The following is a 15877-nucleotide window of genomic DNA, read 5'->3' as shown; positions in this document are numbered from 1 at the left end:
TCCCCTTCAGGGAAAAACCTCCCTTGACTACAACTCCAAGGGAGTTGACAGCAAATTACAAGGACTCTGTCAAGAAACAAGCCCTTCTACATCTCGTGGAGCAGATGCTTTACAAGGAAGCCATAGAGGAAGTAAAAGGTCTCTCTTCTCAGGGGTTTTACAATCGCCTGTTCTTGGTTCCGAAAAGTTCAGGAGGTTGGAGGCCAGTTCTGGACGTGAGCGCCCTGAACGTGTTCGTAGCAAAGAGGAAGTTCACAATGGAGACGACATCCTCGATTTTAGCAGCCCTTCGTCCAGGGGACTGGATGGTATCCCTGGATCTGCAGGATGCGTATTTCCATGTGCCAATACACCCGTCTTCCAGGAAATACCTCAGGTTTATGGCTCAAGGAAGAGTTTTTCAATTTCGGGCCCTATGCTTCGGACTTTCAACAGCCCCGCAAGTATTCACAGGACTGATGAAAAATGTGGCTCACTGGCTTCATCTCGAAGGGATTCGAATATCCTTGTATCTAGACGACTGGCTGATACGAGCACAGTCACGAGTCAGATGTCTGGAGGACTTAAATCTGACATTGAAGTTAACTCAGTCCTTGGGACTGTTAGTAAACCTCGAGAAATCCCAGATGATTCCCCAGCAGAACATTGTTTATCTGGGGATTCGGATGGATTCTCGGGGTTTCATGTATTTCCTTCACAGGAAAGACAGAACCGCTGCTTGGAAAAAGTAGCAACCTTCCTAGAGAAAGAACAGTGTTCCGCGAGGGAATGGATGAGTCTTCTGGGGACCCTTTCCTCGTTGGAACAGTTCATTTCTCTAGGAAGGCTTCACCTAAGGTCTTTACAGTTCTACCTAAGAGAACATTGGGATCAGAGATACCAAAATCTGTCCGATTCCTTCCAGATTTCAAAGGAAATAAAGGAGGACCTTCTTTGGTGGATGAATCCGTGCAGACTCAACGAAGGAGTATCCCTTCACGTTCTGAACCCTCGGCTAGTGTTATATTCCGACGCCTCAGATGCGGGGGGTGGGGAGCCACTCTAGGGACGAGAGAAGTGTCAGGCACCTGGAGGGGAGAGCAGGTGTCCTGGCACATCAATTTGAAGGAATTGACAGCAATTCACCTATCTCTCATACACTTCGAGGCTCAGATCTCAGGTTCAGTCCTGCAGATCAATTCTGACAATACAACAGCCTTAGCTTACATCAGGAAACAAGGAGGGACGCACTCGTTCTCCCTTTACGAAAAGGCAAGAGAATTACTGCTTTGGGCAGAAGAGAGAAGAATCACTCTCCGGACAAGATTCATTCAAGGGGAGAAAAATGTAAGAGCCGACCTTCTGAGCAGGAAAGACCAAGTACTGCCTACAGAATGGACGTTGCATCAAGAGGTATGCAACAGACTATGGAACCTCTGGGGGAGACCAAATATAGATCTTTTTGCCACCCATTGGAACAACAGGCTGGAAAATTACTGCTCCCCGATCGCCGACCCAAGGGCGATTGCTGTGGACGGCCTTCTCCTCGATTGGTCCGGAATAGACGGATATGCTTTTCCACCGTTCAAGATCGTATCAGAAGTGGTAAGGAAATTTGCAGCAGCAGAGGGAGCCAAACTGACCCTCATAGCCCCGTTCTGGCCAGCGCAAAACTGGTACACAGAGGTACTGGGATGGATAGTAGACTTTCCGAGATCTCTCCCAAACAGGAGCGATCTACTCAAACAACCCCACTTCAACAGGTATCACAAAAACCTGCCCGCTCTCGTTCTGACTGCCTTCAGACTGCCTTCAGACTATCGAAGGACTTGTCAGAACGAGAGGTTTTTCTCGAGAAGTTGCGAAAGCTATCGCAAGAGCAAGGAGGCCATCTACCATTCGAGTCTACCAGTCGAAGTGGGATGTGTTTCGCAGATGGTGTAGAACTCAGAAAATATCCTCTTCCAGTACCTCTGTGACAGATATAGCTGATTTCCTCCTTTTCTTGAAGGAAAAATGTAGTCTAGCAGTCTCTACGATTAAGGGCTATAAAAGTATGCTTTCGTCAGTCTTCAGGCATAAAGGCCTTAACATTTCAGAAGACAAAGATATACATGATCTGATTAGATCTTTCGAGACGTTGAAGACTAGAATCATTAGAGCACCAAGTTGGAACCTGGATGTGGTCCTAAAGTACTTGATGACCCCCAAATTCGAACCTCCACGTAAGGTTACGTTTAGAGATTTAACAAGGAAGTCGTTATTCCTGGTCGCGCTAGCCTCAGCAAAAAGAGTAAGTGAACTACAAGCCTTAGAGCATAATGTTGGCTTCAGGAACGACTGGGCGTTTTGTTCCTTCAAACCACTGTTTCTGGCGAAGAATGAAAACCCTTCGAAGCCTTGGCCTAGAACCTTCGAGGTAAAAGGACTTTTGTCTCTAGTGGGTATAGAACAAGAAAGGGCTCTTTGCCCAGTTAGAAGCCTTAAGTTCTACTTAGAGAGGAAGAACGAACTGAAGGGGAGTAAGGATAGTTTATGGTGCTCGGTTAGAGATCCCAGAAGACAGATCTCAAAAAATGCTCAGGCGTTCTTCTTCAAAGATGTAATCAAGGAAGCCCATTTAGCGTGTAAAGAAGAACAACTGAACCTCCTTAGAGTTAAAGCTCACGAGGTAAGAGCAGTCGCTACCTCTTTAGCATTCCACAAGAACTTGTCTATACAGACTCTCGTGGAGTCAACTTTTTGGAGATGCAATTCAGTCTTTGCATCTCATTACTTGAGAGACATTCAAGTGACGTACGATAAATGCTTTACTCTAGGAGCTTACGTATCTGCGGATTCGTTGCTGGGACAGGGAGCTGAACCCAATCCTTTTTAGTTTTATTATGTTAGGGTTTTTAATGGTTTTGGTGCGTTTGTTTGGTCGATTGAAAGAGGGTGCAGGAGTTGACCCCTTTCAAATCGTAGTTCTAACATGTTAGTGTGGTCAGGTGGTTGGGATTGGTTGTTATGCTCCTTGTAGTGTCTTAGTTACCTAAAGCTCTATCATGTAAGAGGGTTAGCCCCCGTTGGTACGATACAGGTCAAGGTTCTACCATGTAAGTGGGTCAGCCCCCATTGGTACGATCCAAGAAAAGGCTCTGCCATGTAAGTGGGTAAGCCCCCATTGGCATGATCCGAAAGGGTTATCAGTCACAGGTCTCATCCTCTCTGAAACTCTGGTGGCAAGCAGACTCATAGACAGTATCAATGAAGTCTTCTTCCATATCAGGTAGGAACCAAGGTTGTTTTTTTAATATACCTACACCTACAATGTATGTTGTTTCCCCATTTTTATATTCATAAATATTTATTATATAACTGTCTCTTGCCCTCCACCAAGGGTGTCAATCAGCCAAGTATATATCTGCCGGGGAAGTTGCATGTACAAAAATGATATTGTTAGTATACAATAAAGTTTTGTACATACTTACCCGGCAGATATATACGATTAATGGCCCGCCCAGCCTCCCCTCAGGAGACAGGTGGAAGAGAAAAATTCTGGTTAGAAAACGGGAATGGTTCCTATTCCCGCCACCCAGCGTGTGCCGCGAGTTTTGAATTCTGTCGGGACGTCGGAGACTATAGCTAAGTATATATCTGCCGGGTAAGTATGTACAAAACTTTATTGTATACTAACAATATCATTTTATTTTGTGATCAAGCAAATTTAGTTCTTAGAACTTAGAACGTATTTTTCCATACAGAACCATCAGTCATATGTGGAAAGACTATCTTTTATCATCTCATTGTTGCTGTTGTCCAGCGTATGGTTGCCATGAAGAAAGTAGCCCTGTACTGTTCTGTTTACAGTACACAAAGAAGTAAAGAAGTATGTAACTGGTGAAAAATTAGGCTGTGAAGGGCTCAATATGATGCAAAGACTTGTATGAAAATTTTTTTTTTTGTGTTATGAGAACTCATCTCATAGTCAAGATTTTAGTCTATAACTTAATATGTAGTATAGTATTTTACTGCAACATTAATAACCTTTGAAGTGTGTAATGCTGGTCTCCAGTAATTTGTATTTTCACATAAGTGACTTAACGAACAGTTACATAGCTTATAGCTTCTTATCTGCGGCAGTCGAAATTCAAATTGTTGGCGCCAGCGGCGTTGCTATCTTAAGTATAGGTGATACAAGACCCGCCCACATCCGGGAACCCTGGGTACTGCTAGCCTTCTACCGTCAATTTTCGTTTCTGCCGCTCACGGGGTAACACCTGTGAGATTTTCGCTGCAGTCTCCTGCGTCGCCATTTTGGATTTTGGTTTTTGTTTGGTGATGTACAAGTTTTTGGTTTTTTCTTGCCAGTTAGCTATCTCTATTCAGTTTTTCGTCATTATTGCTATGTCGAGTTATGGTTTTTAGATTTTATAATCCATGAACTCTGGTTCTTTTAAAATTATATATGATTGTTCATTTTTTAAGCTTTCTTGTTTAATTTTTAATATAAAGGTATAACATGAAAAATTCTATTAACTTAAAATATATTTACAAACTGAAACATACAAAATTAACAAACTTCATGTATAACACCAGGAACTTTATAATAATATAAAGGTCTAATGAAGATCTTGCGAGTATAATCAGGATCAGGAAAAGTACTGCACGTGATTACAATCTGACGAAGAATCAGGAGCGTCTTAAGATGAAATAGGATCCAAGGACCAAGAGTCTAGGGTCTAGGATCAAGAATGGAGAAGACTGACCAAGGTCTAAGGAGTTCTGCAAAATATAAATATTTACAGCTATATAACACTATAATATAATTATGTTCTTGAATGCAGAAAATGCACAATGAAGTAAAACCTTGTTATACTCTATAAACTTTAAACACTCACAGGTTAACATATGACATTTCCAATACACAAACAATCTTCATTAATTATACAGTATACACTTATAAACACTGAATCACTTTAACACGACATTATATAAGACACTAATACATAGAACAATTTATATAAAGGAGTCTTTTCAGTACTTACTGTTACGGGTGGCTAGGTGTCAGGTAGTGATTAGAGAAATGCCGGGGACTCTCCATGTTAAGAAAACAAAATCAAACAAGGACAACCAAATAAACAAATAACTTCTTTAGTCCATGGAGTGAAAAGATACACAAGAGATGGCAGCACAGCATTCCTCGACAAAAACAAGGACAACCAAATAAAGAAATAACTTCTTTAGTCCATGGAGTGAAAATATAAACAAGAGATGGCAGCACAGCATTCCTCGACATGCTAATTATGTCAGATTCTAGTTCATCTGCTGTAAGGTTTTGCAGCGCTGGCTGCAAAACAAGATTAGCTAAGTTATGTCACGATCCGCACTCTAAGTGCACTAAATGCAGAGGACAAAATTGTAATGGTATGGATGTGACATGTGATGAATGTAAAGAATTGGATGAACAGGGATGGAAGGCGGTTAGATCGCATGCTGAGAAAATGGAGAAAGATAGGAAGAGGAAGGCAGCTCTTAGGGCTAGTAGTAAGAATAGGTTAGAAACTACTCCTGTTCCTTCGGAGACAAATAAGTCTTCTCTTGCCTCTCCTTTATTAGAGAACATTTCTCCAATTAATAGTCCTCCTACTTCTCCTTTGATTACTCCTGTTCAAGTTGCCCATGTTTCCGAACCCAACACCATTGCCTTGCTTGAGTCTAAGATGGATAAAAAGTTCGAAGTGTTAGCTGAATCAGTTATGAAGTTAGGAATGTCTTTTAAAGCTTTCGTAGATAGTACAGTGAAATCTAGTGCAGTGCAAAGTGTTAATGTTGCGCCTGAGGAGGCGGTTGTCCGTTCCCCCTCGACTCCCAGATGAAGGTCACTGTCCCGCTCCCCCGCAACCGGGAGAAGACATACTGGAGGTCGGAAGGAGTCTGGGGGAGTTTGCCCACGGTCAGCCGTCGACTCCGTCGATTCGCGGGTGTCGTCCAAAAAGAGCTGTGGAAAGGTTTTAGTGTTTGTGATTCTTGTCTGTCTTCTGATTCGGAAGTGCAATCGCCAGTGCGCAAAAGGCGAAGTGATTTGGTGTCTCGACCGTTAAAAAGACATTTGATTCTTGGGGGTGATTTGTCACCGACTCCTGTTAAGAAGTCTAAGAGGCATTGGAGTCCTCAACCTTCGTGTAGTTTTGCTCCGGATGTGATATTTAGTGAATCTCCTCCGCAGTCGCATTTTTCGGCTAAAAGCAATGGATCTCGGACTAAACTTCGTGATAATTCACGATCGCTCGACTCTCCCAAGCGAGTCTCCGTCGCAGTTTCGGCTCGGTCGCCTCGTTCGACTCCGTATTACTGTCCAGAGAAGTGTATTCGCTCGTCTTCGTTCGACTCCCCTCGCCGTGAGTCGATAGGAATTTGGACTAGTTGTTCGCCTGTGTCGACTCGTTGTGCGGAGACTTCACCTGTTAGAAAGAATCGTTCTTCGACTGAAAGACCATCGACTTCTACAGTGTTAGACGATTCTACCTTAGCTCCATTTAAGAAGCATTTTCAGGATCTTATGAGTTTGTTGAAATCCTCCACCGGGGTACAACATAAGCCTGATTTCGACTCCGCTTCCGTGCAGTCTGAAGAGGAAGCTTTGGATCAAGATGACAAGGATTCGTCGGCTTATTTGAGTCTTCTTAAATTTTTTCTTTCCACTTATCCAGATTACTTTGAACCTGCTTCTCCGTCTTCACCGCCTTCAATGTTCGTTAAAGATAGGAAGACAGCGTATTCGTGTCTACCTAAACTGGTTCTTTCTCAGTCCTCGAAGCAGGCACTTAAGGAGTCAACAGAGTGGCTTTCTAAGAAGAGGGAAACAGGTAAGGCTTCGTTTGCTTTCCCGCCTTCTAAGCTTCAGAGTAAAGCGTATTGCTTCTACGCAACTGGAGAAGTTCCTTCTTTGGGAGTGTCTGCCTCCTCCCAGGGAGACTTCTCCGGTTTAGTGGACTCACACCGAAGAGCAGCTTTTTCGTCAGCTAAAATTTTGTTTTCTTCTTCGGAGCTTGACCATCTGGTGAAGAATATTTTTAAAGTATTTGAGGTATTTAGTTTTTTGGACTGGACTATTGCCTCTTTAGCTCGCAAGATTGAAGACTGTCAGTCTTTAGAAGAAGATTTTGCCACAGATTGGTTAGGAGTTCTGTCCTGTGCGGATAAGGCTGTTAGAGATGGTTCGGGAGAATTAGCAGCCCTTTTCACAATGGGAGTGATGAAGAAGAGAGAAAGGTGGTGTTCTTTCGTGTCTAAAGGAGTCACTAATAACCAGAAGTCGGCTCTCGTGTTTGCTCCTCTCTGTAAATCTCACCTTTTCCCTGAAGAAACCATTCAACAAATTCTATCGGATTTAGAAAAGAAATCTACTAATGATCTCCTTCTTCAGTCTTCTAGACGTCTGAAAGAGCCTACTCCGACAGGAGCAAAGTCTTCTCCTCTTCAGAAGCATCCCTTTCGAGGGAATAAACCTAAGTGGTAACGACCCAGGACTAATTTGCGTCCACAGTACAAGTCCTCAAAGAAACCCCCCCCAAACCTTCGGACAAGTGAGAAGCCGTTCCTTCACGTGCAAGTAGGGGCAAGACTCCATCTTTGGGAAGAATGGAGTCGAAGAGGTGCAGAGCAATGGGTAGTGCAAGTTCTTCGAGAGGGATACTCGATTCCTTTTGTTCTAGATCCTCCTCTCTCTGATACACCAATCAGCTTAACAGCATATTCTCCAGGATCAGAGAGGGCTTTGGCTTTAGCAGCAGAGGTCAATGCACTCATCAAGAAGGGAGCAGTAGAGGAAGTCCTCGACAGTTCTCAGGGATTCTACAACAGACTCTTTGTAGTTCCCAAAGCCTCGGGAGGTTGGAGGCCAGTGCTAGATGTAAGCGCATTGAACCTTTATGTGCTGAAGACAAAGTTCAATATGGAAACAAATCGTTCTATGATGTCGGCACTTCGCCCAGGCGATTGGATGGTGTCCCTGGACATGCAGGACGCCTATTTTCATGTGCCGATTCACCAGAGTTCAAAGAAGTTCCTGAGATTTGTGTTCGAAGGGAGGACGTATCAATTCAGAGCCCTTTGTTTCGGCCTTTCGACGGCCCCTCAAGTATTTACTCGTGTTCTTGCTCCATTGGGGAAATGGCTGCATATGTTGGGCATAAATGCAGCATTTTACCTGGACGACTGGCTTCTCAGATCGAGTTCGAGGACACAGTGCGTGAAGGATTCACGGAAGACACTGTCATTAGCGAGTCAGTTGGGAATTCTCATCAACCTGGAGAAGTCTCAATTAGTGCCTTCCCAGAAGATCCCCTATTTGGGGATGATTCTGGACTCTCAGACTTTTCAGGTTTTTCTGTCCCCGAAAAGAATAGAATCTTGCCTCAAAAAAGTGAGCCAATTCCTGAACCGTCAGTCCTCCTCCGCCTTGGAATGGATGAGTCTCCTAGGGACGTTATCATCAGTAGAGACGTTTGTAAAGTTGGGTCGTCTTCACATGAGATCTCTTCAGTTTTTTCTCAAAGCGAGTTGGTGTCGGAAGTCTCAACCAGACACGTATTCGTTCCCAGTGTCGGAAGAGATCAAGAAGGACTTGAGATGGTGGATGTCGAGGGAAAGATTGCAAGAGGGTCTCTCCCTGAAATTACGGAACCCAGACCTAGAATTATACTCAGACGCATCGGACAGAGGTTGGGGTGCTCTCCTAGGAACCAAAAAGATCTCAGGATTATGGTCAGAGAAAGAGAGGTTGAATCACATCAACATGAAGGAGTTGAAGGCGATTTGGTTCGGTCTGCAAGCATTCGCTCCTTTGGTCGTGGGAAAGAGAGTGGCAGTATACTCCGACAACACTACCGCTCTATCTTATATCAGGAATCAGGGAGGAACCCATTCATTCTCCCTCAACAAAGTTGCAGAAGATCTCCTTCTCTGGTCTCAAGATCGGGATATTTCCCTCGTTCCGAGGTTTGTACAGGAGAAGTTAAATGTACTGGCGGACGAACTCAGTCGAGTAAACCAAGTTCTTCCCACGGAGTGGACATTGCAAGACAAAGTTTGTTAGGAACTTTGGAAACTTTGGGGAAGACCTTCAGTGGATCTGTTTGCCACGTCGAGGAACAATCGACTTCCGATCTTTTGTTCCCCAGTTCCAGATCCTCTTGCTTGGAAGACCGACGCAATGCTTCAGGATTGGACGGGTCTAGACGTTTACGCCTTTCCCCCATTTGGAATGATCAGAGAGGTGTTGAACAAGTTCCTCTCGCATCAAAATGTGTCAATGACGCTGGTAGCACCATTCTGGCCCAGGAAAGAGTGGTTCCCAGACCTTCTCAAGTTGGTTATAGACCATCCCAGACTTCTTCCTCAGTATCCTCAGCTACTCTAACAGCCCCACTTCGACAGGTATCATCAGAATTTGTCCGCTCTGTCACTGACAGGGTTCAGACTGTCCGGAAACTCGTCAGAGCTAAGGGGTTTTCTCGTAGAGCGGCAGAGGCTATTGCTAACTGTCGAAGAAGCTCTTCTGCCAAGCTTTACCAATCGAAGTGGGGAGTCTTTAGGACGTGGTGCAGAAGACATAATTTCTCGTCTTCTAAAACCTCTGTGACAGAAATAGCTGATTTTTTGCTGTACCTTAAAGAAGTTAAGAACTTGTCGGTATCGACAATTAAAGGGTACAGAGCTATGCTGTCCTCAGTGTTTAAGCATAGAGGGCTTGACATCTCCTCTAACCAGGATATTGGAGATTTAATTAAATCATTTAATACAGTAAAAGTATCCAAGAAGGATAGTGTGGACTGGAACTTGGACGTAGTTTTAACTTTTCTGATGTCTTCACGATTCGAGCCACTTCGTGAAGCGTCTTTGAGAGATGTAACGAGGAAGACAATTTTTCTCTTCGCATTTGCTACAGCAGGGAGAGTGAGTGAGTTACAAGCCATCCACAAAGAGGTGGGGTTCAAAAATAGTAATGCGGTTTGTTCTTTTGTTAACGAATTTTTAGCAAAGAACGAATCTCCCTCTAACCCATGGCCTAAATCTTTTGTACTTAAGGGATTATCTAATATAGTGGGTCCGATGGACGAAGAATATTTATTATGTCCTGTCAGAGCTCTGAAATGTTACCTGTCAAGGACACAATCCGTTAGAGGTAATTCCGACCGACTTTGGTGTTCGGTTAAGAATTCTGCAAAACCCCTCTCCAAGAACGCTATTTTGTTCTTTTTGAGAAGTCTGATACTGGAGTCGCACTCTCAAGTCCAAGATCAGACTCTAAATGTGCTTAAGGTGAAAGCACATGAAATACGTGCAGTGGCGACATCCTTAAGCTTCAAGCACAATATGTCGCTTTCCTCGATTCTTCAATCTACGTTTTGGAGATCGAGATCTGTGTTCGCCTCATTTTACCTGAAGAATGTAGAGGCTACCTATGATAGTTGTTGTAAATTGGGTCCTTTGTCGGTAGCGGGCATGGTGTTGGGAAAGGAAACATAGGGGAACTTTCTATCCTCTACTGTCTCCTCGCCTTGTTATAGGTTGTTGATTCGTGGGCAGACTGGAGGCTCATAGTACTTTGGAGAAACCTCCAGATTCTTATTTATTAACTCTTTTTTTTGAGTATTGTCATTATTTTTGGTATAGGTGATGGTCTGTTGTTTTTTATCTGGTTTTTGAAGCCCAGGGCAAGGGCATTATCTGTTTTTTAATATTTTGTCAACCAACGGTCTTGTCCATGGTTACAAAATCCCACTAAGTAGGAACGACCTGGCCTATACTGCCACGTCTCCTACGAGTGATGAGAGCGCCAACCAGAGGCAGTATTCTCCTGCAGCTGCTCTCTCACAAGGTAGGGTACTGCAACATTTGCTGTTTAATGTGGTCTTACTGTCATTTTTATGTAGTCCATCTACCCTCCTTCCGGGTAGTTTGGATTCAGCTATGTAACTGTTCGGTAAGTCACTTATGTGAAAATGATATTTTTATGATAAAATAAAGTTTCACATATACTTACCGAACAGTTACATAGCTTATAGCTTCTTACCTGCGGCAGTCGAAATTCAAATTGTTGGCGCCAGCGGCGTTGCTATCTTAAGTATAGGTGATACAAGACCCGCCCACATCCGGGAACCCTGGGTACTGCTAGCCTTCTACCGTCAATTTTCGTTTAGCCGACACGTCCATCTGTGGGGAGGTGGGTGGGCTTTGATTATGTAACTGTTCGGTAAGTATATGTGAAACTTTATTTTATCATAAAAATATCATGTTTGTCACTGAGGAATGAACTCCATTTCCATAGGCAGTCTTGAATGAATTACAAGATCTAAGTATTATAAATACCAATTGATCACAAGGTTGCTATAAAACTGGTTGGTCCTGATTACAAAATCATTAATTGTTACAGGATAACATCAAAGCAGCATTTGACCTGAATAACTTATACATGGAGCGCAAGAAGGTTCTGGAAGCAAAACGGGGTAAAAAAGAAGAACATAAGAAATCAGATTAAGAGTTTATGCAGTAATGCATACTTGTATTAAGTTGCTGAGAGATAATGGTGTAAGTATGGCATGGGTTTTATAGGTATTTGTCGAAATAATTTTCCATGTACCAAATCAAAAATTTTTTAATAGATCTGTATATTATTAAATATCATTTATTTCATACTCAGTAACAGTCTCCAAACAGCATATGTTTCATCTATACAATTTGTTTTCACTTTTCAATAATTTAGGTTTTACATAATTTTTGACTAGTATTGTAGAATAGTAGTACTGTACTGTAGTTATATTAGATTCAGAATCTTACTACTGTGGTATTACTTAGTCACAAATGGAGTAAACAAAACTCCAATATGAAAAGCCATTAGTCAGTTCTGTGTAGGTGTAGAATTTTTTATAACTGCTACTTGTATTAGTACTATTTGTGTTTATAATATAACTTCCAGGATGTCATATCTTTTGTATATCATTTACTTTTGTGTGTTGAAGCCATTATTTCTTAAATGTACTTTCTGGTGCTGTTGAAGCAATTATAGTTATTGTAAAATAATGTAAATAAAATGATAGAGGCAGGTACTGTAACTGATGAGCTGATTATTCAGTTCAACTGTGGTGTATTTTTTTTATGTGAAAAGTAATTATCGAACAATGTTTTGCCCTTTGTATTTTACGGGTAAATTGACCACATCAATCAGTGGCATTTTGATAGTTCATTTACATTGAGCATTTGCTTTTGGTTTTTGAAATTTACATGGAAGTGTATTAGTTTTTATTAGATATTTATTGTACATGTTGATAATGGATGCATTGTTTTTATTAGATATTTCTTGTACATGTTGATAATGAATGCATTATCATCTTTATTTCAGTAAGATTCAAAGTGTTCATAGAATTGTTTACAATAATATTTTAAGTTAATAAAATATTTTAAGTCAGCAACATGCTTATATTGCAGTGTGATTTCATTAAAAACCAGTTGATTTTCCAATTTTGAAGTGAGATGAACTGAACTTTTTACTTTTGCATAAGTAACTTGCCAAGTAAGTACATAGCTATTGCATAGTTTCTAGTATTGACAGCTAAAATTTGAAATTCATGTTAGCAATGCATTTGTTTTGGTTTTTGGTAACTACCAGTCCTGCCCACTTTCAGGAAGAAGAGAAACAACGGAGCCAGGTATTTCAATTTGTTTCTGCTGGCACAACAAGGTTGTGAGTCGGCAGCCGGTTCAAAATTTGGATTCTTTGCGGTTTTCTTGGAGAAATTGGTGAAGTACTCTTTTTGGTAGCCATTTAGCATTTATTTAGTTGGGGATTGTGATAATCCTTAGAAACATTTAGACTGAATTGACTACTAATTTTGACTTTGCATTTAACCAACGATGTCCGACACTAGTGCATCTAGCACTCGTTATTGCAGCAAAGGCTGCAAGACAAGGTTAACATCTGCAAAATACAATGCTCATGCAGTTTGCATTAATTGTAGGGGGCAAAATTGCTCATTAAAAAAGTCTTATATTGTTTGTATGGGCTGAGGTAGCAAGAATGGAAAACTTTTTCTCATCTATCTAAGTTAACAAGGGATAGACAGAGGAAGGCTAGTATTAAAAAAGACAGAATGACTGCTAGTCAGGAATTGGTCATCCATTGAAGTTCAGATTGTTTCTGTTACTGCTATTTCACCCATTCCCAGTCCTTTAACTATTCCACCTGATCCTGGTCCAAGCTTCCAAGTTCTTGATCCCAACACCATTGCTGCTTGGGAGGGTAAATTCGGTTGTAATTTTGAATTATTATTTAATACGGTGTCACAGTTTGGTGAATCGGTGAAAGTGCCTATGGAGCGCAAAAGTGGCGTGCGAGTGGAGGAGCGCAAAGGTCCCTGGTATACTCCCCTGCACCAGGGAGAAGCCATACTGGAAGCCCAAAGGAGGTGGTAGGGTCTGCCCTCTTGCCCTCGGACAGCTGGCCCCCTCACTCTCGCCTATTGCCAAATCCCAGGTGATGACAGCAGACAACCATTGGAAAAGTGTCTTTGCGGAAGTGCACCATCTTTCCTCTAGTTCCAAGGCTTTCAGCCCGGAACAGAGGCATCAGTGGTGCTATAGTGACTCTTCACGACCATTGAAAAGGTCTGCAGCTGACATATCTTCTACACCAGTGATTCCGTGCAAGAAGACTAAAGAAGCTGTCCCAATGCATAGTTTTGGGGACAGCCCACCAGAGAGGTACTCTCATGGTTCATTGACTGAAGTGCTCATTGGCGTCCAGTAGTGCAGTTACAGAACGCCAGCTGGCTCCCATGCGCCAGGTAGCATCCAAGCGTTCAGTGGTGCAGGAGCACCATTTGGTGCCAAAGCACCCAGCTTTTTTTAGGCGCTTGGAAGTGGTCAGACAACCAGTGGCGATAGAGCTTCCAGTGACCACAAAACATGCAGTAGCAGCAGAACGACCAGCTCTCAAGCACTAGACAGTACATAGTAATTACTATAAGGATCGTGACTGCTCTTTTGCCTCTTCATGTAGTTCAGCACCAGATCAAGAAGAAAATATACCGTATTTGGTGACTCAGCGAGAATCTTTGGTAGCATTGCAGACTACTGATCTTATCCAGCAGAATTTGGATGATATTTTGGGGTTTCATACAATCAACTTACCTCAGATATATACATAGCTAAGACTCCGTCGTCCCCGACAGAAATTCAAATTTTGCGCCACTCGCTACAGGTAGGTCAGGTGATCTACCGGCCTGCCCTGGGCGGCAGGACTAGGAACCATTCCCGTTTTCTATCATATTTTCTCTGTCGCCGGTGGTATCAACATTGTTGCTATTACTTCCTGACTTAGATTCTTATTTCATCCTTTGATCATCGTTTATCGGCTTTTTGGTGACGTATCTGGATCGTGTTTTTGGCATTCGCTACTGTGGACTGTTTTTAGACTTGCTTTTTGGAATTTTCTCAGTATGTCTGATTCAAATGTGAGTGTGAGAATGTGTGTGAATGTAGGCTGCAGGGTGAGGATACCGAAAGCTTCGGTTGATCCTCACACTGTATGTCGTAAATGTAGGGGGTTTCAGTGTTCTGCTACTAATACTTGTCATGAATGCGAGGGATTAAATGCAGAAGAATGGAAGACTTTAACTTCTTATTTGAAGAAGTTAGAGAGGGATAGGGTTAGACGTCTGAAAGGTGTGAGTTCAAGGCCTATTGAGCCTTTTATTGATACTTTTTCTAATCCTAATGATTTAGATTCTCCCTATGTGTCTAATTCACAAGGTTTACTTTCGGAATCGGCCTCGGAAATCGCCGATCTGAAAGCTACTATTCGAGACATGAAGTCCAAAATGGCGGACTTACAAGGTAAGGCTAGTGAAAGTGAGCATTACAGTGAAGTGAGTTCTCCCAGTGTTGTGGAGGGGGCGTTTGATCGTCCCTGCGACGCTCCCAGGCCTAGACCTCTTCCAAGCTCCCATGCCCAGAGGAGAAGGAAAGTCGAAAGCCTTAAGGAGGTCGTGGGGAATCCCCAATGGTCAGACGTCCCTTCAGCAAGCTCTGTTTCGTGGCAGGCTGCTCAAGGGCGCTTTAGAAAAAGCGTCCTTCGTGAGTGTTTCTCATCCTCTCCCTCTCCCTCACCTAAACGAGGGTGGAAGGAGTCGGATTTATCGAGGCCTCTGAAACGGCATTTGAAAGAACCCGAATTTGATTCGAGCCCGGAGCGTTTCTCAGATGACGCTCCCTCGTCTATTAAGAAGGCGAAGGTGGCGTCAGCGTCACCCGACGAGGACGCAGAAGAACCCTTTCCTACTTCTCCCCCGTTTGATGACGAAAGGCGTCATGCTAATGACGTGGGAGAAGCTTCAAGGAAGATTATCATGGCAGTACAAGAACAACTGGCCTCTTTGGTGGGAGTGTTAGCGCCTCGTAGGAAGGACGTTGCGCTTCCAATCAAGAAGTCTCGTCCTCTCTCCCCTGCTAAGCGAGAGGCGTCATGCAAACAGGAAGCTTCTAAACATATCGTAGAAGCTTCGGGTTTGAGAGCGAGATCGGGAGGATCTCACGGAAGACACGTAACGCCAGAGAGACGTGAGACGTCTTCTAGGCATGAAGCGTCTTTTAAAGCTGCTTGTAGACGCGAGGCTCCAACCAATATTTTGGCGCCAGTTAGGACGCCTTTTGAGAGCGAAGCGTCTTCCAGGCGCGAGGCGTCATCCGGACGTCAGCAGCCACACAAGCGGGAGGCGTCAGCCAGGACGCTTGGCGGACGAGAAGCGTCATCCAAGCGGGAAGCGTCATCCATTTATGGAGAGAAGCCTGAGCTTTTGGCGCCTCCCAGGACTATAAAAGTGGAGAAGAGGAAGGAATATCATTCCCTTAGCCC

The 15877-nt window shown here is 43.1% G+C and overlaps 1 protein-coding gene across 1 annotated transcript in view; it reads left to right on the top strand.

The window, feature by feature from the left end:
- The window catches only part of LOC135217549 (thioredoxin-related transmembrane protein 2 homolog), a 30350-nt gene extending 17905 nt beyond the window's left edge, over window positions 1–12445 (top strand). The window contains exon 3 of the mRNA XM_064253517.1: window positions 11402–12445. Coding sequence (XP_064109587.1) covers window positions 11402–11506 — 105 coding nt within the window. The 3' untranslated portion in view covers window positions 11507–12445. The remainder of the gene's footprint in view (window positions 1–11401) is intronic.
- Window positions 12446–15877: the final 3432 nt, after the last annotated feature.

Source organism: Macrobrachium nipponense, chromosome 19 (assembly GCF_015104395.2).
Source record: "Macrobrachium nipponense isolate FS-2020 chromosome 19, ASM1510439v2, whole genome shotgun sequence".
Classification (NCBI taxonomy): domain Eukaryota; kingdom Metazoa; phylum Arthropoda; class Malacostraca; order Decapoda; family Palaemonidae; genus Macrobrachium; species Macrobrachium nipponense.
This window is presented reverse-complemented; position numbering and strand designations above follow the sequence as displayed.